Genomic DNA, 24,754 nt, shown 5'->3' on the forward strand with positions numbered 1-24,754 from the left:
GGTGCCTGGGTAGCTCAGTCGGTTAAGCATACAACTCTTGATCTCAGCTCAGGTCTTGATCTCAGGGTCATGAGTTCAAACTTGTTGGACTCCACACTGTTGGACTCCACACTGGGCGTGGAGCCTACATTTAAAAAAAAAAAAATAAAAAGAAAAGAAAAAGCACCCACCATAATGCTGCCAGAATTATTTTTCAAAATGTAAATCGTCCCAATCTTTTCAACCATATCTGTTTCTCATTCTTCTGTTCCCTATCTCAGTTAATGGCATCATCAACCACTCTAAGATAGAATTTAGAGATCTTCCCAGACATGTCTTCTTCACTCCCCACATTCAATCAGCCATCAATTTTCTGTTAAATCTGTTCTATTCTTCCCCAGTTCCCTGGTACTGCCTCCACTCAGGCCTTCATCATTTCTTGTCCCACCTGCCTGCAAAAGCTTCTTAACCTATTTCTGCCTAACCTCTGTCCCCACCAATTCATTCTCAACACTGCTTCCAGAGTAATCTTCCAAAATGAAGAACCCATTATGCCACTTTCTTGTTCATTCACACATTTACTCATGATCCTTTCCCTCATGAAGCTTACAGTCTATCGTTCCTCCTAATATTGCAAACGAGGCTATTGTTCATAGTTTCACTCCTGTCCACCTTCTCAATTTCAATCTGCAAAAAAAGAAATGTCTTACTAGCCATACTTCTCTCAAATCTCTCGCATTTCTAGGACACTGGATGTGTTCTTTCCTCTGACTGTAATAATCCTCTGCCCTGTCTCACCTAGACAAGTCCTTCCATCCTTCATAAGTCAGCATCCTTAGAAGGCACTCCTGCTCACCACAGCATCCTGAGCAAGTCTCTGCCAATAGCATTCTTCTGAATTATGACTTACTAGTTAGTCTTGACCAGATAATAAACTCTTGAGAAAAGAGACTTTCATTCTGTATTTCCAATATCGAACACTAGCACCTGATATGTAGTAAGAACTCAATAAATCTTTGTGGAAGGAAAGAAAGGACAGAAAGGAGGAAAAAAATGTCCTCACATTTTGCCACAATGTATTAATAGGTTGCCATAATGGAACATCGTAAAAAGTATTATGTAGGCCCACTGCAGCAATTACAAGTAGGGCTTCTTGACGCCCACGATGGATGCTGCAGGGTTGTATAACCTAATCTCAGAAGTGACATGTTATCACTTCTGCCATATGCTATTAGTCACACAGGCCAACTGGTGCACAGTTAGGGAGTGCTAACGCAAGGGTGTATGAGGAGGTAAGGATCATTGCAGCCATTCTAGACACTGGGTAATACACTTGAAGTGGTTTCGATTTGTATTTCCATGATGACAAGTGATGTTGAGCACATTTTCATATGCTTATTGGCCATTATCATGTCTTTTTTACTAAACATCTGCTTCAAACTTTTGCCCATTTTTAATTCAGTTCCCTTAATGACTGTACACAACATTGCTTCAAGCACCCTTAGCATCCTTGTCATTTAACACACTGCAAAATAAACATCAAGCTGATGGAGAGGGGCTGTCGGTTTTGTCCCCTATAAAATCAAGTTGGGGCGCGTGCGTGGCTCAGTCATTAAGCGTCTGCCTTTGGCTCAGGTCATGATCTCAGGGTCCTGGGATCGAGCCCCACATCGGGCTCCCTGCTCAGTGGGAAGCCTGCTTCTCCCTCTCCCACTCCCCCTGCTTGTGTTCCCTCTCTCGCTGTGTCTCTGTCAAATAAATGAATAAAATCTGAAAAAAAAAAATAAAGTTGCCTAACTTCAAATTCCTTGCTACCCAACAACCATCTCTTCCCAAAACAGCTACTGCAAATCCTCTCCACTTGATAAGCCTCCAAATGCCTTTCTTCTCTAGCTTTCATGTCAAATAACCTTACCGGGAAATTCTTCTTTGGGGAAGAATTTTATCAACCCAAGAGAAAATAACTAAAAATACTGATAGTACTCATTCATACATTAAAGGTCCAGCCATATTATCCTATATTGAAATTTGTCAGTCAAGAAGCCTTATTTTAATGTGCTAGGGCTGCCATAACAAAATACCATACACCCGGGCGCCTGGGTGGCTCAGTTGGTTAAGCGACCGCCTTCGGCTCAGGTCATGATCCCGGAGTCCCGGGATCGAGTCCCACATCGGGCTCCCTGCTCAGCAGGGGGGTCTGCTTCTCCCTCTGACCCTCTTCCCTCTCGTGCTCTCTATCTCTCTCTCTCTCAAATAAATAAATAAAATCTTTAAAAAAAAAAAAAAGAAACCAAAATACCATACACTGAGGGCCTTAAACGATAGAAATTATTTTCTCACAGTTCTAGAGGCTAGAAGTCCAAGACCAAGGTGTCAGGAAGTTCAGTTTCTCCTGAAGCCTCTCTCCTTCATTTGCAGATGACCACCTTCTTGCCACCTCTTCCCATGGTCATCCCTCTGTGCACTACATCCCCAATATCTCTCCTAACCTCTTCCCATAAAGACACCAACCATGGGCGCCTGGGTGGCTCAGTCAGTTAAGCGTCTGCCTTAGCCTCAGGTCATGATCCCGGAGCAAGTCCTGCATCAGGCTCCTGGCTCAGTGGGGAGTCTGCTTCCCCTTCTGACCCTCCCCACTGCTGTGCTTTTTCTCTCTCTCTCATTCAGTCTCTCTCAAATAAATAAATAAAATCTTTAAAAAATATATAAAAAAAAAAAGACACCAATCAGCAAGGGCCCACCAGAAAGGCCTCATTTTAACTAAAATTATCTCTTTAAGGGACCTACCTCCAAAAATAGTCACATTCTGAGGATCAGGGGGTTAGGACTTCAACATATGCATTTGGGGGGACATAATTCAGCCCATAACAAAGCTCTACCCATGCATGCAGTTTCCAATCAGCTCTCTTACTATCCATCTCTTATCATGTAGAACAGCCAAAAATCAGCAAAATATAGGGAAAACTGGTATCAAGAAAGAAAGAGACAAAACAAACATGAAAAAGAAACTGAGGGCAAACAGATATAAAGCAGGTAAAAGAAACTACCATTACGATTCCATCAATATGACATTCTGGAAAAGACAAATGATAAAGATAGAAAACAGGTAAGAGTTGGGAGAAACTGGGGATGAAGAGAGGGAATGACTGCAAATTTTGAGGGGTAAGGGAAGTGTTCTATGCCTTAATTATGGTGATGGTTACATGACTCCATATGTTTGTCCAAATTCACAGAACTAAATACCAAAAAGAATTTTACTGTATGCAAATTTTACCTCCATAAAAAATTATCAATATTATCAGAAATATGAAGAACTTGCACCTATAAAACAGAAAAAGATACTTGTAAAAAAATATTTAGAGAATAAAAATATGATCTTGGAACTTGAAAAAAAGATACAAGAATGAAAACGAAAGAGAAAGGCAGAAAAATAAAAATAAGATGGGGCACCTGGGTGGCTCATTCAGTTAAGCAGCAGACTCTTGATTTAGGCTCAGGTCATGATCTCAGGGTCCTGGGACTGAGACCTGCTTCAGGCTCCACACTCAGCAGGGAGTCTGCTTGAGGATTCTCTCTCTCTCTCTCCCTCTGCCCCCTCCCTGCTCACTCTTTCTCTCTCTCTCTCAAATATATAAATCTTAATAAAAAAGATAAAGATAAAAAAATCACCCAGACAGAACAAAAAGAAATAATAAAAGTGTAAAATGAAGAAGAGGGAGGAAAAATAAAGGATCAGCCTAGGAATTCTGATAATATAGGCTTCTCAAAGAGTGAACAGCAAAAACAGAAGAGAAAACATTAATAAACAAATAATTCAGAAAAAGTTCACAGAACTGAGTGAATTTCCAGATTGAAAGGGCCCTCTGCATGCCCTGCACAGATTTTAAAAAGGTACACACCATTTTGAAAAGATGTATGCACCCTTATATTTACTGCAGCGTTATTTACAATAGCCAAGATATGGAAGCAACCCAAGTGTCCACCAACAGATGAACAGATAAAGAAGACATGATGCACAGACACACACACATACACACAATGGAATATTACTCAGCCTCAAAAAAAAAGATGCAGTCATGCCTTTTGCAACAACATGGATAAACCTACAGGGTATTATGCTAAGTGAAATAACTCAGAAAGACAAATAACATGTGAAATCTAAAAAACAAACAAAAAAATGAACAAACAAACCAAAAGCAGAATCAGACCTATAAAAAATGGATGGTTGCCAGAGGGGAGAGGGGTAGGAGGATAGGCAAAATGGGTAAAGGGGAGTTGGAAATACAGGCTTCCAGTTACGGAATGAATAATAAGTCATGGAAATAAAAGGCATGGCATAGGGAATATAGTCACCAATACTGTAATAGCATTGGGCGGTGACAGATGGTAGCTAAACCTGTGATGAGCATAGCATCAACGTACAGATTTGTCAAATCACTATATTGTATATCTGAAACTAATGTAACATTTTATGTCAACTATACTAAAATTTTAAAAATTAACTAATTTAATTAAATTAATAAAAATAAAGACACACACCAAGAATGAATAATTCATGGGAATGAAAGGTACAGCATAGGAAATACGGTACATGGTGTTCTAATAGCATTGTATGGTGATAGATAATAGCTACACTTATGGTGAATACAGCATAATATATAGAGTTGTCCCACCATGATATTATACACCTGAATCTAATGTAACATTAGTTCAATAAAAAAATAAAAAATAAAAAAATGACAAAGTGCTAGAAATTTAAAAAACTAAAAAACTATATTAAAAGACACACATATGGGGCGCCTGGGTGTCTCAGTCATTAAGTGTCTGCCTTCAGCTCAGGTCATGATCCCAGGGTCCTGGGATCGAGTCCCATAGCGGGCTCCCTGCTCGGCAGGAAGCCTGCTTCTCCCTCTTCCACTCCCCCTTTTCATGTTCCCTCTCTCGCTGGGTCTCTCTGTCAAATAAATAAAATCTAAAAAAATAAAAGACACACATAAAGTCCCATCAGTGTAAGAATTTGGAACATTAAGATTTTTTTTCTCTGCCAAAATCAGATCTAAAAACTTTCTAGGGAGAAGAAAGCATATGTAAGGGATTAGCTAGCAGAATGTCACTGAACTTCTCAACAGTACTGGAAAATAAAACTTAAAAATGGAACAAAAACCTTAAAATTTTGAGAGGAAAATTTATTTCTCTTTTATTTTTTTCCTTATTTATTTATTTATTTATTTATTATTTCTCTTTTAAATTCTAAACCCAGTCAAGCTCTGAGTCTTGTGTGAGGGTAGAAAAAGAATATTTTCAATCATGCAAATTTTCAAAAACTTTACCTTCCCATTCTTTCTTGGGAAAATTATTTCTAGAGGATACGCTCCACCAAAAACAGAACAAGAAATAAGAAGATATGGGGTCAGAAAATGGTGGATCTAAAGGAGGAGAAAGATGAAAGGAGTCCTCAGGATGACAGTAAAGAAAATAGTAACACAGTAGCTGAAATATTTACACTTATGGTACAGTTGGGAATGAATTAAGGAAAGATATTGCAAAAGCAAATAAAGAAGCCAGACAAATATTAACACAAGGGAAAACAAAAAGGTATATAAGAGCAGCAATGAAGTAAAAATATGAAGAATAATTGTATAATCATAACAATATAAATACTGAATATTTGTCTAGCAAAATTTATTATTTGGTAAGATGAAAAGTATATGTGTAATTGTTGGAAAGGTGGTGAAAGAAAGCTAGCCTTTATCACTACAGATAATGCCTAAAAACAAAATCAAGAAGTAGCATTATAATCATGTTAGTTAGAGATCTGGAGGTAAAAACTAAAAGAAACAGCTAAAAGAACTGAAATTCGTTGTCCCTAGGAAAAGGAAAGGGGCAGAGAGAGACATAAGAGGCTACTGTTTTTCATAATGAACCTTACAAATCTGAAGGATATATAAAACCTTGATTTTCAAAAATTAAAAAATAATAAGTTATGTTAAATTCATGAGCAACAGGTGAAGTATCATTTTGCTGTGCTGCCCCCTGCAATGTTGTTTTTTTTAAAGATTTTATTTATCTCAAAGGCATGTATCATATGACCTCACTGATATGAGGAATTCTTAATCTCAGGAAAGAAACTGAGGGTTGCTGGAGTGGCGGAGGGTGGGAGGGATGGGGTGGCTGGATGATAGACATTGGGGAGGGTATGTGCTATGGTGAGCGCTGTAAATTGTGCAAGACTGTTGAATCACAGATCTGTACCTCGGAAAAAAATAATACAATATATGTTAAAAAAAAAAAGAAGACGATAGAGGAGGGGAAGAATGAAGGGGGGGGACATCGGAGGGGGAGACGAACCATGAGAGACGATGGACTCTGAAAAACAAACTGAGGGTTCTAGAGGGGAGGGGGTGGGGGGATGGGTTAGCCTGCCTGGTGATGGGTATTAAAGAGGGCACGTTCTGCATGGAGCACTGGGTGTTATGCACAAACAATGAATCATGGAACACTACATCACAAAGTAATGATGGTGATCAACATAACAATAAAAAATTTAAAAAAAAAAGATTTTATTTATTTGTCAAAGAGAGAGAACACATGCATGAGCAGGGGGAGGGGCAGGCAGAGGGAGAAGCAGGCTCTTTGCTGAGCAGGGAGCCCGATGTGGGACTCAATCCCAGGACCCTGGGATCATGACCTGAGCCGAAGGCAGATGCTTAACGACTGAGCCACCCAGGCGCCCCTTCATTTGTATTTAGGATCTTAGAACTTAACAGGATCATGTGTAGATCACATTTCCTCTTTTTCTATATGGATAGTCAGTTTTCCCAATACTCTTTCTTAAATAATTTATCATTTTCCTACTGATTTGAGATTTTCTCTTCATCATATAACAATTTTTCATTTCTATGTATGGCTGTTTCTCTCTCCATTTGTTCATACGTTAATATGTTTTAAAAATTATACTTTTTTTAAACCTTATAGGCTAAATATTCTTCCCTCCACAAAAATTTTAATTCCTGGGATTGAGCCCCACATCGGGCTCCCTGCTCGGCAGGAAGCCTGCTTCTCCGTCTCCCATTCCCCCTGCTTGTGTTCCCTCTCTCACTGTCTCTCTCTGTCAAATAAATAAATAAAATCTTTAAATAAACAAATAAATACAAATGAAATTTAAAGTAAATGAAACCATTAAAACACTAGAAAAAGATGAAAGAAATATGTTGCAGTTTTGGTTGAGGAAAGCTCTTCTCTACCCAAAAAAAATTTGAAATTAAGTCATCAAAGTTGATAGCTCTGATACATAAAATTTTAAACTCAGTACAATGACAGATACCATGATTAAACTTAAAAGATTAATAACAGACTGGAAGGATGGAAACATTTGCAATAAAAATAAAAAACAAAAGGTTTCTACAACATATAAAATACTATTAGAAATCAGTAAGAAAGAGGGGCACCTGGGTGGCTCAGTCGGTTAAATGTCTGCCTTCGGCTCAGGTCATGATCCCAGGGACCTGGGATAGAGTCCCGCATCAGGCTCCTTGTTCAGCAGGGAGCCTACTTCTTCCTCTGCCTGCCCCACTCCCCCTGCTTGTGCGCTCGCTCTCCCGCTCTCCTTCTGACAAATAAATAAAATCTTGAAAAAAAAAAAATTGGGGCGCCTGGGTGGCTCAGTTGTTAAGCATCTGCCTTCAGCTCAGGTCATGATCCCAGGGTCCTGGGATCCAGCCCCGCGTCAGGGTTCCTGCTCCGCAGGAAGCCTGCTTCTCCCTCTCCCACTCCCGCTGCTTGTGTTCCCTCCTTTGCTGTGTCTCTCTCTGTCAAATAAATAAATAACATCTTAAAAAAAATTTTTTATATTAAAAAAATCAGTAAGAAAGAAAAAAAGCTCAATGGAAAAACAGGAAACATATATATAACTCTCAATTCATAGACAAACAAAAATTTCCAATATGTATAGCAAAAAATGTTTATAGCAATTTCATCTACAAGCAGAAGATGAAAATTATTACAATAAGAATTTTTTTCTCACCAGATTGGCAAACATTTATAAATTACTACCCAATATTGGCAAGGGTGTGGTGAAATGGGCACTTTCATACACTGCAGACTGTAAATCACTAATGACTTTGTAGGGCAGCAATCTAACACTTCCCATAAAAATTTTAAATATTAATATCCTTTGACTCGGTTCTCCAGTTGGTGGAATATAATTCACAAAAAGATTCCACAAGTATGCCTAGACATAGGTAACAAAATGTTTATTGCAGAACTTTTTTGTTTTGATTTTCTGTTTTTCAATCAACATTGTTAAAAACAATTTATATATAATAAATTATACAATTAAGTTTTGCACCTGACTGGCTCAGTAGGTAGAGCATGTAACTCTTGCTCTCAGGGTCCTAAGTTCATGAGTTCAAGTCCCACGTCAGAAGTAGAGATCATTTAAAACAAAAAAAAAAATTTTTTTTAACAATTAATTCAGTTTTGACATATACATACACCAGTAAAGTCACCTCCACAATCAAGAAATAGAACTTTCCATCACCTGGAATCCTTTGCAAACTATCTTTCCCTCCACTCCCAGCCTTAGGCAACATTGCATTTTTCAGAATTTTATGTAAATGAAATCATTTAGTAGGGACTCTTTTGTGTTTGGCTTCTTCCATAAAGCATAATAATTTTGAGATTCATTCATGTTGTTGCATTGTTTAAAAGATTTTATTTATTCATTTTAGAGAGAGAGACAGAGAGGACGAGCAGGAAGAGGGACAGAGGAAGGGGGGGAAGCAGACTCCCCGCTGAGTGGAGAGCCCGACCCGGGGCTGGATCCCAGGGTCCCGAGATCATGGGTGGAGAGCCCAACCCGGGGCTGGATCCCAGGGTCCCGAGATCATGATCTGTGCCGAAATCAAGAGATGGCTGCTTAACTAAGCCACCGAGGCGCCTTCATTGTTGTATTTTTATAAGTGAGTAGTATTCTATTATTTGTTATCCATTCAGCTATTGATGGACATTGAGTTGTTTCCAATTTTAGTCTACAGTGAATCAAGCTGCTATGAACATTCACGTACAAGTCTTTGCGTGAACATGTTTTAATTTCTCTTGAGTAAATACCTAGTGGAATGGCTGAGTAATACGGTAAGTGTATCTTTAAATTTTAAGAAACTGCCAAACAGATCTCCCAAGTGCTTGTACAACAGTGTGTGAGAGTTCTAGATGCTCCACATCCTCACAACACTGGGAATTGCTATTTTTTTTAATGTTAGTTATTCTAATGGGTAGATAACGTTTCTTGTTGTGGTTTTAATTTGCATTTCCCTGATGAATAATGTTGAACATCTTTTCATGTAATAATCGGCCACTCATATATCTCCTTTTGTGAATTGCCCCTCTAAGTTTAATACTGAAGTAAATTATTCAAAACCATACAAAAATCCACCAATAGGTGAAAGGTTAAATAAGCACTGGCACATTCATACAACAGACTCTCAGGTAGATATTAAGAAAAATGAAACAGATGTATACATCCTGACATGAAAAGTTGACCAAGATATATTTCTAAGTTAAAAAAAAATCAAAATATAGAATAGGATGTATAATATGATCTTATTTTGTAAATATACATAATAACAATAAGAATGTATGTTGGTAGGGGCACCTGGGTGACTCAGTCAGTTAAGCAACCAACTCTTCATTTTGGCTCAGGTCATGATCTCAGAGTCATGAGACCAGACCACCCAGTGTGGAGCCTGCTTAAGATTCTCTCTCTCCCTCTCCCTTCCCCACACCCCCCTACCAGCACCACATACATGTGCACTGTCTCTCTCTCTCTCGCTCTCTCTCTCTCGCTCTCTCCCTAAACAAAAATAATAGTAATAATATATGTTGGTAGTTGTAGGAGCATTCATAAAATTCTATCAGTGGTTAAATCTTGGGGAATTTATGCAGAACTTTTACCAACTAAGTTATATATTTCTGTAATTTTGCTTGTGATTATGTTTCTAATCAGCAAAAAAAAAAAAGCAAAAAGTAAAAACATAAAGAATCAACAAAATTAAAGAGAAAAATATTTTCAAGAATAAAAACATATAAAAAGACCTCAAATATAAGAAGATATTTTGACATTAGGAATGAATGTACAAGTAATTCTTGTTCCATAGTTCTCCAAAAGTACTGGTCATCTGTACTCAGATCTCTTTTTAGGGCCCCTGTTTTATTTCAAATGATGCATGAAATACATTTAGGGGTCTCTTCATCCCATAAATCTCATTTCATTACAAATCTATTAAGAGAAGTCTATTACTTCTCTACCAATGCCATCTCACAGCCCTAATAAATTAGTAAAATTTTGGGGCACCTGGGTGGCTCAGTCGGTTGGGCGACTGCCTTCGGCTCAGGCCATGATCCTGGAGTCCCGGGATCGAGTCCCGCATCGGGCTCCCTGCTCGGCGGGGAGTCTGCTTCTCCCTCTGACCCTCTTCCCTCTCGGGCTCCCTGTCTCTCATTCTCTCTCTCTCAAATAAATAAAAATCTTTAAAAAAAAAAAAAATTAGTAAAATTTTGTTTACCGAAGCAAAAACTTTTAAACTGAATTCATTTCACGTCAGGCAATAGAATTTTACTTGTATGATCTGAGAAGACACTCAGAAAGAACTTCCAGAGCACAGTGAAATCAAAATCAATGAATGAGTTTTACACAGTGAAGAGCATGAACTCTGGAGACTGACTGGATTCGATTTCCTGCTCCAGGACTTACTCCCTACTGAACTTCAAGGTAACTTCACTTCTCTGAGCTTGTTTCCTCATTTGAACACCTAAATCATAGAGTTTGCAAGGATTAAATGAAATATTGTATGTAAAGTGTTCAGCACACTTTTTGGCATATAGTAATTGCCTGCTAAAAGTTTACTTTTGTCATTACTATCACTATCATATATGTATCATGTAGTCACACACATTACATAGTCACCCCCTATTAAAGTAAATGACTTATTCTAAATGTTAAAACGGAAAGAAAAATACATGATTATTTTAAGGAACAGAAATAAATAGGACTCTCAATACTCTATACTTAAGAAGGATATCTACACATCCATATTTTGCCAGTTTGTGAAAGACAAGATAAGTTGGATGGCAATAAAGGGTAATTATAGGAGGAAGAACAGTTGGAAAGGGCATCAGTTGTTAATTTGTTGTGATATATCGAGCAGCTTGTATATCGCTCTATCTTATTTAGCCTCTAGGATTAAAAGCTATTATAAGGATACGGCTGAGCAATCATGCAAAGAAGTATAATTATAATGAAGGCGCCATCAATTCTATGCTTGCCAGAGCTGCTTCTAAGACTCCCCTGGCATTTGGCCCTAAGGTTTTCAGGACACAAATAAACTTGAGCAACACCAGAGTAGACATAATTGACAGATGCCCACCTAAGTGGCTCATCTGTGCGACAGCAATCATGGCATCCCTCCCCACTGTACTAGCCAACATAAAAAAAAAAAAAAAAAGCCAAGTCATAAAATAAACTGATCAAATAACAGATCAAATAGAACATGTAATATACACTAGAAGGATTTTTTAATTTGATATTTTACAGAGAACTTACCTACCAGAACTTAGGAGTGAGAAAGCAGAAGATGGACATTTTTTCAAAGCATGTTCTTAGTCTGCTGAAGCTTTATTTAGAACAGTTAGCAGGATGTTTTCTTTCTAGCATGTGTTAGAAGTCTTGAAAAAAAGCTCTGTTCCTAATAGCATAGTTTGACAGGTAATTATAAGAGTTCAGAGTACTTTAAAAATTAGTGTCCACTGGAATACATTCCAGGGAAAGTAGAATTTCGGAGCTGTAAAAAGCTGGTGTGGGAGTGATGCTCAAGTTACAAGGCAATCACACCATTTAGAGACAACCAGAGGATAGTTAGGTGGGTAATAACTTACAATAATTTATAATCCACCTCTGCTGACACCCTGTTTCTTAACAACTGTCCTTCACCTATAAGAACTTAGCTATTACTTGTGGGATTTGCAATCAAACAGGTTTTGGAACTGTTGGGTGCCACTATTTTAACAAAAACTTGAGAAGTTTATAGGAAGAACAATGCAAAAAGATCAGACAGGGGGCTTCTGAGTCATGAATAAAGCACGCCACAACCAAAATACAAGTCAGTGTTAATCCAAAATCCCTCTGCTCTTCCAACTTCCCAGCTTTCTTTTGCAGTTAGCTTGGGGTGAAATGCCTGGGCTCTGGCCAATGAAATGGATAGGCACAAGTAACACAAGCCAATTCAGGCCTGATCCTTAAAAATATCCCATGAAATCCTCCAGGCTTCTCTTCTCCTACTACTGTGACCTTGGAGGCTGCAAGTTTCAAAGAGTGAAGCTAGATGTGCAAAAAAGATGTTTTTATTGTATTAAGTCACTAAGATTGCGGGCTAATTTGTTACTGCAGCACAACCAAGTCTATCATGACCACTAGAGATACCCAGCATTGAAGGAGAAAAATGGTAGCCTCTAATCAATATCACAGCATCAAAGCTAATAACTGATAAGTCCATTTCAGGAGTTTTACTGTCCCTTTAGCAGCAATCTTCAAACTGAGATATGTGAATACTTTCCTAAGAGGTACATGAATCATTTTAAGAAATCAATTTCCAGGTTTTCAACTTCCATACATATTCTTGCCTAAAACTGATCAGCCTATGACTAAGCCTTCTTTCATAACCCTTCTCCCCACTAAGCTAAAGAAAAGCATATTCGTCACCATCTCAGATCTTACTCTCACCTTAGTTCATATTATAAAATGTATTTAAGTGTTAAAAACTTTTTTTTTCCTAGGAGGTAGACCACAATACAGATTGGTATGCGGAAAGGTGGAACACTACCAATTTATAGACTTTATAAATCAATTTAGAGTTAGAGAATTTATAACCAAAAGTCAGCAAGCCAGAGGAAAAAAATTCAATGTTCAGGACTCATTAGTGGGCCATCCTGAAGTTAACTACTCAGATGTTCAGAAGTGGCTGAACCATGAACTGGTGGAGCAAATGACAGTGACTAACTACTGGAATATGAGTGCTCACAAACCCCAGAGGCTCCTTGAACTCAATGCTGGTGGTATGGCTGTCCTCTCCAAGAAGACTAACCAAAGGTAAGTTATTTGCACAAATAAGAAAAAGGCATCCCTTCTAGAGAACTGGCAAAACAGTGCTCACTCTAGGTTGTTGATGAAACGCTGTCATAAGTACTCGAGGGAAATTATAATTTAGTCACAGCAAAGAAGAAAATGTGTGTGCAGGGAGTGGGAGAGGATGCTGCAGTGTTAGACTGTGAACAGGATGAGCCCTCTTTTGACACACAAAAAAGATACTGAGTCCTATTCTACAGAACACTGCAAATATTTAACTAAGAGGAAAAGAAGGGAAGGGAAGGCATAGGAAGGGGCAGCCTGGAAGAAGTGTGTAGGGTGGATATGCATGTGAAAAAGAATATGTTTTACAATTTGATTTGCTTTTAACAGCTTCCAGTGGGTAATTCTGAAGAGCAGGAGAGATGTCTAGAGAGAATTTAGGATGCCTTCTGTGTGAGGGTCTACGGAACCCTCCCAGAAACTTCTCTTCAAGTAGTAAAGATAAATATTACTCTTCAAGGCTTTTAGAGTTTTGGGGGATGGAGAAAGGAAAACAAAGAGCATGTTTCCACGTACAGAGGCAGAACTTAATGTGGCCTAGCATATGTTCATGTTACAAACTCGTTAAGACTGTTAATACAGATTATCAAATTGTCCATGAGAAAGGCAGTATTTATACTGGCACCAGCAGTGTATGAAAATGGTATTTATTCTCCATCATCTTCCATAACCCTGGATATGATCTCTTGGTTTTGTGGGACTTTTTTTACTTGTTTGTTGCAAATTTGACAGTTAAAAATTTGCATGGCACTGTCATTTTAATTTGCATTTAATGACTTCGGAAATTAAATTCTGAAAGTTTTTCATATTTGTTCTTGTTTCATGTCTTCTCTTACAAATTATTCTTATAAATTCTCTTATAAATTATTTTGCCCCATATTGCTAACTCACATTTATCTTATTATTGATTTATATGGATTCTTTATGCAGTAATAGTATTAACCTTTTACCATTCATTTTTTGTGAAAGTAACTTTTCCCTATCTCTTGTTTGCTTTTTTAGTTATATTGGAATTTCGCTTTTAAAAAAATCATTTTACTGGGGCGCCAGGGTGGCTCAGTCGTTAAGCGTCTGCCTTCGGCTCAGGTCATGATCCCAGGGTCCTGGGATCCAGCCCCGCATCAGGCTCCCTGCTCAGCAGGAAGCCTGCTTCTCGTGTTCCCTCTCTCACTGTCTCTCTGTCAAATAAATAAATAAAATCTTTAAAAAAAATAATTTTACTTTCCACCTCTGGTATTATTTCAAGATTCCTCAAGACTACCCATATTTCCAGTGATTTGCTAAAAGGATTCACAGGACTCAGCATATAGTTGTATTCGTGACTAAGGTTTATTACAGCAAAATGATATATGACAGGGTCAGCAAGGGAAAAAGACAGGCACAGTCTGGAAAAATCCATGCACAGGCTTCTTATGTTCTCTTCCTTCTGTGAGGAGCCACACCAAGCAGCTTCTTTCTCCAGAAACAAACAAACAAAAAATAGGGCAGCATGTCCAATGCTTCTACTCAGGGAAGCCTATTACAAACTCAGAATCTAAGGTTTTTACTGAGGGCTATTCACAATGACATGCTCTGTTTCCCATGTACCAAAATTCCAGACCAGAGGAAAAGCAGGTTCACCATAAATCACAAGGATTGTACAAACCACCTAGGCACCCTTATTAATTAGGAAGCAGTTCAAGTGCCAAGTTCCCAGATGTCATCCAAGGGCTAACCTTCTAAGATGGTCCTTTTAAATACAGCAGCCTGAGGTGGCTCAGTCGGTTAAGTGTCCAACTCTTGATTTCAGCTCAGGCCATGATCTCAGGGTCCTGAGATTGAGCCCCACGTTGAGCTCACATTGGGTGTGGAGCCTGCTTGAGATTCTCTCTCTCCCTTTGCCCCTCCCACTCTCTCTCTCAAAAAACCCTATGTATTTACATAGGGCGCCTGGGTGGCTCAGTTGGTTAAGCGACAGCCTTCGGCTCAGGTCATGATCCTGGAGTCCCGGGATCGAGTCCCACATCGGGCTCCCTGCTCAGCAGGGAGTCTGCTTCTCCCTCTGACCCTCTTCCCTCTCGTGCTCTCTATCTCTCATTCTTCTCTTTCTCTCAAATAAATAAATAAGATCTTTTAAAAAAATAAATAAATACATAAATACAAAAAATTTTAAAAATTAATAAAAAGGACAGCAGCCTGAGGCCTGCTATGTTAACTCTTTTCTGCACAGGTACCAAGTTCTCCCAACCCTAGATTATATAAATGCTTATGTATAGGTGGGTTTCCCACTTAAAAAGCTTTTATTTTCCTATTTAAAGAGTTAAGCTATCTAAGGCTTATTTTTTTCTATTTCAATATTAATAGTTGCTTCTTGGATAAGCAATTAATATTTTTTCTTGCTTTCTGTTTTTTTTAAACACTTCAGGTTACCTACAAAATATATGTATTTTTTTAATAATTGGAAAAATACAAAAATACAACTTCCAGTGAAATTAAAATTTTATTTTCTGATTTCAAAATAAAAATTTGTGTCTTGAAGACAATAGTTATACTCTCTTAGGTTTTCCTTCATATTGAAGTACTCTGTCAGCGATTTTATTCTCAATGAAAATTTTTGTGAGTTAATGCTTTAACACCTGTGTTACACCTGAGTAAAGAGTATTAGTCTACAGGGGAACCTGGGTGGCTCACTCGGTTAAGTGCCTTCATCTAGGGTCATGATCCCCGGTCCTGGGATCGAGCCCCCACACGGGGAGCCTGCTTCTCCCTCTCCTGCTTCCCCTACTTGCGCTCACTCTCTCTCTCAAATAAATAAATAAAATCTTTAAAAATATATATTAAAAAAAGAATATTAGTCTACAGGAAGTCATTATGTAACAATTCACCTGTGCTTGACTACTACAGAAAATGCATACATGCTTAGAGTTGAAAAGAAGATGATTAACAGTGAAGTTTGGCTCTCAAGAGAATCCTGAGAACAAGTTGCTTCTAATACTTGCTTTATCAATGAAAATATTATGTAGGTGATAGTTAAGTGATCCACTTGTTCAGTATAGGCCTAATCCTGTCAATGACTGAACTAATCACATCCTAGAGAAGCACTGACTTTTTTACTACTGGAAGTCTTTAACATGAAACAGCTAATAACAGGACCTCTATAAGGAAAACAGATAATCTGAAAGTTGCAGGAAATATTAAGGTAAAGCTTATACTCTAAATATACATACAAACATCTCTATACATAAAAATTATTAAATATACTCTCCTGTAATATGAAGTGTTTTACATCAAAAACATATGTTTTTAATATTTACATTTATGCATTTTTAGCCTGAGAGTAAACACAAGGTTCTGGAGCAGAGGTCAGAGTTATTATTACTTATACCACGAAATGTATCACTTTTCCCACACCTAATACGCCACAGGCATCATAACAAGAGCCAGTTGGTTAGGCCGGTCCATACAGGCGTTGAACCACAGGAAAGGTCCCCAAAAGTATGAATGTGGGAATATGTATATTATAGTTGCCCAACTGCTACCTTTCCCTGAGAAAGGCAGGAAAAAAGCTAATCTTCCTAATGTAAGTAAATTCTCCTTAGAAAAGGGAAGGTCTTAGAGTTCTTACCCTTTGGAATGTAAATAAACGTCTCCCAAGGGAAGATTAACTTCACAAAGTTTACAATCTCAATCTTGAATGTCTCCCAGGCTCTGAGTTTTATAACCTTTGGAAAAAAGAACAAACTTCCTGGGCATTCTCTAACAATCTAATCTCTTAACAATCTTTTATTTTCCAAATCTTGCCCTTTAACCCAGGTTCTAGTTTTCTTGGCTTTCAAAGCTGTGACCATGCAGAAACATGAAAATATACACTTCTTGAAACTATACAGTAAAACAAACCAAAACATTTATATTCACAGCTCTTGTTAATATCGGACACCTCCTAAAATATTGGCTTTCACACCCTTTCTGGAGAGCCCTGGGAATTCCTCAGAGGTGTCCCAGAAGCCTCTTTTCAGAGGGCCATTTAGAGGTGCAGAGTGAGCAGGGCTCTGAAACCCCAATTCCTGCTTCAAATACAGCCTATCCGCTCTCAAAATTTGGGCTTCCAATTATGCTTTTTGAAGATGAGGCTCTACCAAAAAAACAAAAACAAAAAAAAAAAAATTGAAATCCATTGGGGGGAAAAAAAAAACAAAAAATCTTAGGCAACCTAAATAAAATAAAAACCTGTCTTATAGAAACAGACATGGTTCCATTTACATTTACACTTAAATTTCCTTGGCTTGGTGCTCTTACTTGCATTGATGTGAAACCTATAAAACACATACCACCACAAAGTTAACTGATTATTACTGGGGCTCCCCATATAGTTCACAGGTACTCAGAAAGTTCTTGATGTTCTGTCTGTTGATGTCCTATGTATACAATGCCATTTGAAAAAAGGAACTGAACACTTCCATGAAAGCACTGCCCTATCCAGTATCCTGTTTTCTACTGCTGATCCTCCCTAAACAGTGCTGTAATTCTCTTTTGGGGGGAACCCAAACCTCTGTTGCTCACAAAAGTAAGAAGTGCCCTTTTCTCTCCACAGGACTGAGACTTCAGGCAGCAGTCACCATACTCTCATATCCACCATCCCAGTTCCTCTCTTTTCTACTTCCATGTAACCCAACATAAAACTTCATCCCCCTCCCCCTCACCTCTCTTCCCCTGAACTCACTACCATACAAATAAACTCAATACAAATAGATGCCTCAGACCCACCAGTTCAGGCACCCAGATTGCAATTCCCATGCTAACAAATGGGAAGATTCTAGCAACATTTATAAAAAATCAATATTAAGGTTATATGTGACAATCTCTAAATCTAAAATAATATGCTATACAGCACTTTCAAAATTTTACAATGTTTATTTATCTATTGCATTTTTCAAAGGGCAGACTGAGTGGATCAGTCGGCTAAGCGTCTGCCTTTGGATCAGGTCATGCATGATCCCAGGGTCCTGGGATGGAGTCCACGTCAGGCTCCCTGATCAGTGGGGAGTCTGCTTCTCCCTCTGCCCCTCCTCCCCACTCATGCCCTCTCTTTCTCTCAAATAAATAAATAAAAATCTTAAAAAAAAAAAAAAAGGACAGACTGATTGCCAATTTATTCATCTTTACTTAGGGGAAAAAAAATCTCCTGGGATTCAAGAAGCCTGAGTTCTGATTGCACCTCTGCTTGTTATGTGAACTCAAGCAAGTCACTTAACTTCTCTTGGCCTATTTCTCATCTCTAAAAAGGCAAATGGCCTATTCTCAGAAGGGATCCAAGTGGAATTTGGAGTTTTCATATAATGATTAAGGATTAACTCTCCCTTAACCCTCATACATACCTGCAAACCTAATGAAGGGCACACTGTCATGTATAATCTGTCAAAATTTTGCACCTTATTTCTTCCCTTCCCCCATTTTTTTTAAAGATTTTATTTATTTATTTGAGAGAGAGAGACACAGCTTGGAGAGGGAACACAAGCAGGGGGAGTGGGAGAGGGAGAAGCAGGCTCAATTGAGCGGGGCTCAATCCCAGGACCCTGGGATCATGACCTGAGCTGAAAGCACACGCTTAACGACTGAGCCACCCAGGCGCCCCCCCTTCCCCCATTTCTAATGCAAGTTCGTATGTGTAGACATATGAACAAGACATCACTATAAGGAAGAACATTCTAGAAGGGTAAGCCAAGTAAAAAGACAATACTGTATTTTAATCAATTCTGCAATCATTTGCCAGTTATAAAAAAAAAAATCAACAAAGGTAATTTTGGTCCCCACCACCCTCATTTTTCTGCTCCCTTTACCCAAAAAAGTAGATTGGTTGACGGTCGAAAAGGTAAGACAAGCGAGAATCGCTGAACGATAATGATGTGACCGACCCAACCGTTCATTCGATAAATATTTGAGTGCCCAATTATCAGGCATTAAGCTAAGCACCAAAGACAACGGCCAAAAGCTAAATTTTGGGCCAAGACAGAAATACACACTAAAGTGGATAATCTGGGGTCCTCACCCCTTAACTGCATCACTAAGCCTTGATGGCATTATCCCGACTTGATCGATTCTACGGCTGTGTCTAAAGGAGAAATGAGATGAACAGAATTCCCTCAGAATAAATAACAGAAAGCCCTTTGTGTCTCCACTCCTCAAGGAGGATGCAAGCTGAGAAGACATCACACTTCCGCTAGCCCTGTCACCCCGCAGGTCATACACACCTGCCAGGTGTATAGGCTGACAAGCACAGGTCAGGGCCACCCGCCGGGCTGTGATTTCAGGAGTCCTAAAGTTCTTTAAGATTCTGTTTCCCACGAGCTGATTTGACGAGTCAGAGTGGACTACCATTCCCACACTCTGAGGGAGTAAAGAAAGTTCTACAAAACGGTAGTAAATTTAAGCCACATCTTCTAAATAAAATCCTGGCACAGGTGTCTGGCACAAACGCGTGTTTTATTAGACATGAGGTGTCATGCTTGGATTAGCACATTTTTCTTTATAACCAAACGTCTGTGAAACAGTCAAGATTTTCAGAGCTTTCGTCAATGTTTTCTTTGAAAATCAGCATCTCTGCCTCGGAGCCACCTCCCTAACCCGCTTCCATTTAACAAGAACAAGGAAGGGAGTAAAGTCCGACATTAGTTAGCACAGCCTCTCCCCCCAGTTCTGCAGAGCTTACTCTGAAATCCTTTCTGAAATGCGGCCGGGTGTACCTTTTCAAAGTGAGTTAAACTCGGGAGACGAGACAGGGTAGGGGTAAGGCACAGACGCGAGGCGTCCGCCCAGTACGACCCCGCAGGGGCGACCTCTCGGCCCCCGGCCCGGACGCCGAGCAAGGCGACCCCGGGGCGGCCGGGGCGCGGGGCCAGGCCGGCCGCGGGGCCACCGAGCGAGGGCCCCGAGAGGCGGGAAAGGCCAATGGGTGGGCTGCGGGGGCAGGAGACACTTCGGGAAAGCGCGGGCGCTCGCCCTATGGCGCCGCCCGAGGGGGAGACTGGGGCCGGGGTCCCCTTCGCCGCGCGGACCGCGTCTCGGAGGGTACCTGACTGCGGGCGGCCGGTCCACAAAGCTCTCCCGCCGCCCGGGCGGAAGAGAAGCCCGGTTCTCCGCAGAGCCACGACCCTCGCCACCGTCGCCAGCATCGCGCGCCTCTCAGATATCCTAGGTCCCCGCGTGAGGGAAGAGCGCAGCGCGCGCCGCCCACCGCCTCAGGGGGCGCCCGCGAGCACTTCAGGCCCCGCCCCCCGCCTACTGGGCGGGGCCCCGCCGGGCACTGTTATCCCGGCAGTGCTTTCTGGGCCGTGCTTTCCGGGTCGCGCCTTCCAGTCCGCGCAGTCGTCTCGTCAGTCGGTCCCGAGCAGGCACCGCAAGACCATAAAAGCCTTTGCTGGAACCGAGTGATCGGCTTTTGTCCTTTTTCTGTCTTTACTTAAACCCGCTTAATCTCTACCCAATTCGGTAACCCACTTCTACCCTGCGCTTGACGGAACCTTTGTGAGGCCGGAACCGATATGCTATATCGCGCTGGCGGCCAGGGGACTGTTTTGGCAGAGGACCACCGAGTCTGTGAGAAGGGTTGGTCGGGACAGTTCCGGCGGGAGAACGCGGCAGTGAGGTCCTCGTCTTCGTCTCCTGATATGCACCGACAGAATTTTCGACCCCCGACTCCTCCCTACCCCGGCGCGGGTGTAGGAGGTTGGGGTAGCGGGAGCAGCTTCCGGGGTACCCCGGGCGGAGGCGGACCGCGGCCGCCCTCCCCTCGGGACGGGTACGGGAGTCCGCATCACACGCCGCCGTACGGGCCCCGGTCTAGGCCCTACGGGAGCAGCCACTCTCCGCGACACGGCGGCAGCTTCCCGGGGGGCCGATTCGGGTCTCCGTCCCCTGGCGGCTACCCTGGCTCCTACTCCAAGTCCCCCGCGGGGTCCCAGCAGCATTTCGGCTACTCCCCAGGGCAGCAGCAGACCCACCCCCAGGTAATAATAGCCAGCGTTTGCCGAGCTCTTACTGTATGGCAGGCATGGTACTAATAATAATCCCTTTACATGGATTATTTTGTCTAATCCTCTATGAGGTGAGATACTATTGTTGGCCCTGTTTTGCAGATGAGTAAACTGAGGCTGAGAGAGAAGTTAAGTAACTTACTTTAGGTGACCTTAAGTAGCAGAGCTGTACTTTGTTTCTAGAGCCCTCCTGCTTTGAACTGGTACACTGCCATTCCTACACAGATTTCCCTAATTTCCTATCCTTTGCCAGGGATCTTGCCAGTTCGTCTGAGTATATTATTCTCCGAGGGGTAAAAAAAGCGAATGAATCCCCAGCGTAGAGCTCATCTGAGTTCAAGGGTTACAGACTGGTGCCATTTTCCTTCTACTGGCACGCTTTTTGGGGCAGGGCGGGGTGGGGGGGCTAAGGTGGTGGAGGGGGGAGCTTCAAACTACACTGGCTTGTGCTCCAAGTCTTCTTAAGGAAAAATCGGTGATTTGGGAAGTTTCCCATTCCTCTCAGTGAGAGTGAACACAGGAGACCGAGGGAGTGTTTCTGGTGTGTCTAGGATTTCTGTGGTTTAAAACTTGAACGGTTTCCTACTTTTCGTTGTGCTAAACCAACCCCACCCCTTTTGAGTCTGGAGCTAAGTAGATAAAATTTCATAGGATGGAAAGGTTCTTGAAATTTTGAAGTTGTAGGGTTAAAAAAAAGTTTTAATTTCCTTCCAGAAAAAAAGGTGGAAATTTTAAGGAAAATTTGAAACACAATTTATTTCATCACCAGTTGTTAGTTCTGCAGTTATTACATTAGAAATCGAAAAGTATTTGAGCTGACAGTTGGCATGGAATTATTAATACATGAGTATGTCAAATTGGCTTAAATACTTTTACAAACAAAAACACTAGATTAAAGGAAGAATGGACTTTGCATTTGAACATGTTCGGGTTCAAAACACAACTTTTAACTAGCAATGTGATCCCCACTAGCTTTAAAAAATAAGTGCCAATTATCGCTACAAAACATTTTTTTAACTGATGATTTTTTTTCTAAAGGGTTCTCCAAGGACATCTACACCATTTGGATCAGGGCGTGGTAGAGAAAAAAGAATGTCTAATGAGTTGGAAAATTATTTCAAGCCTTCAATGCTTGAAGACCCTTGGGCTGGCCTAGAACCAGTATCTGTAGTGGATATTAACCAACAATACAGCAATACTCAAACATTCACAGGCAAAAAAGGAAGATACTTTTGTTAACATTTCTGAAATTCACCCGGAAGCTTCATGTGTCAGGAACATCTTGGACAAAACTTTTACCCATGTAATTAAGTTGAACCCTAAGATGGTGACTTTGAATAATTAGTTGAGTCTTCTTGGTATTTTTCATCATATCAAGTATTGTTGATATTAGAAAAGACATACAGTAGAATAACTTGCAATATTTAGCTCTTTGAAAGTGCCTACCACATTTTAGAAGATTTACAGTTTCCAGATATTTAAAGTTCATGGTTATATAATGGACATTTGTCTTTCAATGGTTTTCCAATGTTTTAAAATAAAACATTTTGTCTTTCTAGATATATTGTGGTTTTGTCATATGCTAAAAAAATAGAATTATTAAAATAATGCCTGTAATCACTTGCTTAGAACTCATAGGTAAATATTTTGCATACTACTTTTGAAAATGAAATAAACCATCCTTTGAGCTGTAGACAGTTCTATATTTGTTCACAGGGAAAGAGGGTGAAGGAAGAGAACAGAAAAGAATTCTATTCATATTTATTATAACCATTGTTCTTTGTGCATATTTTATGTAATGCTTTTGTAAATGCATTGAAACTTGATTGAAAGTCACAGAAACCCACTTAAAGGGTATTTATATTTTTTATACTCATTTAACTGGAAAGGGCAATGATAGACCTATTTCTTGCATAGACAGATTAAAGTGTTCTGTATCTGAATTTCTCAACATCTCTCAATATTATGGAGTCATTTTCTCTTGAGAGCCAAGGAAGATGGGTACCAGCAGTCTGAAATCACTTCCTTTGTGAAGAGAACATCTCCCAACACTGTCCATCCCAGGAAAGACAGATTTGTCATGCCTGGATCATGTTTCTGTAGTCCTGAACTAATAATTGGCCAAGGCAGTGAGGCCTAATTAGCTTGAACTATGAACCTCCCCCATAATGAGATAGGGTCCCATAATCTTCAGCCCCACTAGGCCTGCCTGGATTAGAAGAGCGGTTTTCCAAAGGAAGGGCTGCTACGTGTGTATACCTACATTAACTATTTCTCCCCAAATATTTAAACAAAACTGAGTCTTCTAACATTCAGGCTTTTTAGATATCTTGAGATCACAACATGATGAAGATAGAGCTAGTTAAAATTCTCTTTAAACATTCCCAAAAAGAAACATCTAAAAATGAAATGGTCACACCACCTATTTGAGCCACACTCAGTTCTTATCTGTTAGGTCTCTCACAGAGGCAAAGAAGAAAAGGAGAAGGGAAGGAGTTTAGACTAATAGAAGCTCCACGACAGCCAGGACTATTTCTACCATTTAAAAGCTGGATGAGTTATTTAACTTCTCTATGCCTCAATTTTTTCATATGTAAAATGAAAATAGTACCCATGTCATAGAGGTGTTGTGTTTGAGGATTAAAAGGGTTTATATGTGTGCAACTGTTAGGCCAGAGCCTGGCACATAGTAAGCACTCAATAAATGGTAGCTATTACTTTCTCATTCACCCCTATAGAGCCTCAGCTGTTAGAATGATGTCTGGGAAATAGTAGGTGCTTAATAAATACTTGGTGAATGAATGCAGACATTCTGATTATAACTACTGTATTGCTCTGCCTTGTCTCCTGTTATAAAAGGGATAGTAAATTAGTAGTTTTCCCCCATATTTCTTTATTCTCTAACGTCTTTCCCAGATGATTTGAGGTCATGAAGTATGATGAAAATTAGAGCAAGTAGAATACTTTTGTAACCCTTGCAATGAATTTTATAGGTAAGAAGTACTATCTTTAGGAAATGGCATTTGGAAATAATTATTAAACCACCTCTTAAGAGATCACTGGGTTATTGGCAAAGATGAAAAAGGAAGTCAGAAAGGATTTCGTGCCAATGTATTCATAGCATATTTGGAAGATACACAAATTGTAACAGTTCTAATGGTTTACGTGCATTTTATTTCACTATAAATGTAATATTAAACAACTAAATGTAAAAATTCTTTCTTGCCAAGTCACCAACATCCACTTCCTGAGCTGACCTTTTCTGACTTTCCTAAGAGAAACTTTTGTCCTCAGGAAAGGTGCATTACTGTTTGGCTCTAGTTGGTAGTGTATTCAGTTATCAAAAGTCTTGCAACATTGATAATTTGGTTTGTTTCTATTATTAGTCTATCTTTGTTTAGCTGAATGAAAGAATTGATCATTCTTTAAAATGAAAATAATTGTTTTTTAGTGTTCCAAAATACACATTTTTATACCTCCATAGAAATGCTATATAACTTAGAAAAATTTTTAGTTAAATATGCATCTTAAATATTCAGGTAACTAAAGAACAGAAGTTGGGTCTTCAAACAAGGGTGTGTGTACT

At 39.8% G+C, this 24,754-nt stretch overlaps 2 protein-coding genes across 2 annotated transcripts in view; one reads left to right on the forward strand and one right to left on the reverse strand.

The window, feature by feature from the left end:
* SUGCT (succinyl-CoA:glutarate-CoA transferase) overlaps positions 1–20,337 on the reverse strand; it is a 417,779-nt gene extending 397,442 nt beyond the window's left edge. The window contains exon 1 of the mRNA XM_028108970.2: positions 20,208–20,337. Within this exon, the coding sequence (XP_027964771.2) occupies positions 20,208–20,307 (100 nt within the window). The 5' untranslated portion in view covers positions 20,308–20,337. The remainder of the gene's footprint in view (positions 1–20,207) is intronic.
* Positions 20,338–20,471: 134 nt separating this feature from the next.
* Positions 20,472–24,524, forward strand: MPLKIP (M-phase specific PLK1 interacting protein). Its single transcript, XM_028108861.2, has 2 exons — positions 20,472–21,141; positions 22,207–24,524. The coding sequence occupies exons 1-2, from the start codon at positions 20,677–20,679 to the stop codon at positions 22,405–22,407; spliced, it is 666 nt and encodes a 221-aa protein (XP_027964662.1). The 5' UTR covers positions 20,472–20,676; the 3' UTR covers positions 22,408–24,524.
* The last annotated feature ends 230 nt before the right edge of the window (positions 24,525–24,754 follow it).

This window comes from Eumetopias jubatus, unplaced genomic scaffold, assembly GCF_037043125.1.
Source record: "Eumetopias jubatus isolate StellerSeaLion01/CBP00866 unplaced genomic scaffold, mEumJub1_p1.0 scaffold_14, whole genome shotgun sequence".
Lineage (NCBI taxonomy): Eukaryota > Metazoa > Chordata > Mammalia > Carnivora > Otariidae > Eumetopias > Eumetopias jubatus.

Bases quoted from the DNA above. Each gene is read 5' to 3' on its own strand.
- MPLKIP (XM_028108861.2), top strand. From the start codon at position 20,677: ATGCTATATCGCGCTGGCGGCCAGGGGACTGTTTTGGCAGAGGACCAC. The intron at 21,142-22,206 runs GTAATAATAGCC...TTTTTTCTAAAG, and splicing joins AGCAGCAGACCCACCCCCAG to GGTTCTCCAAGGACATCTAC.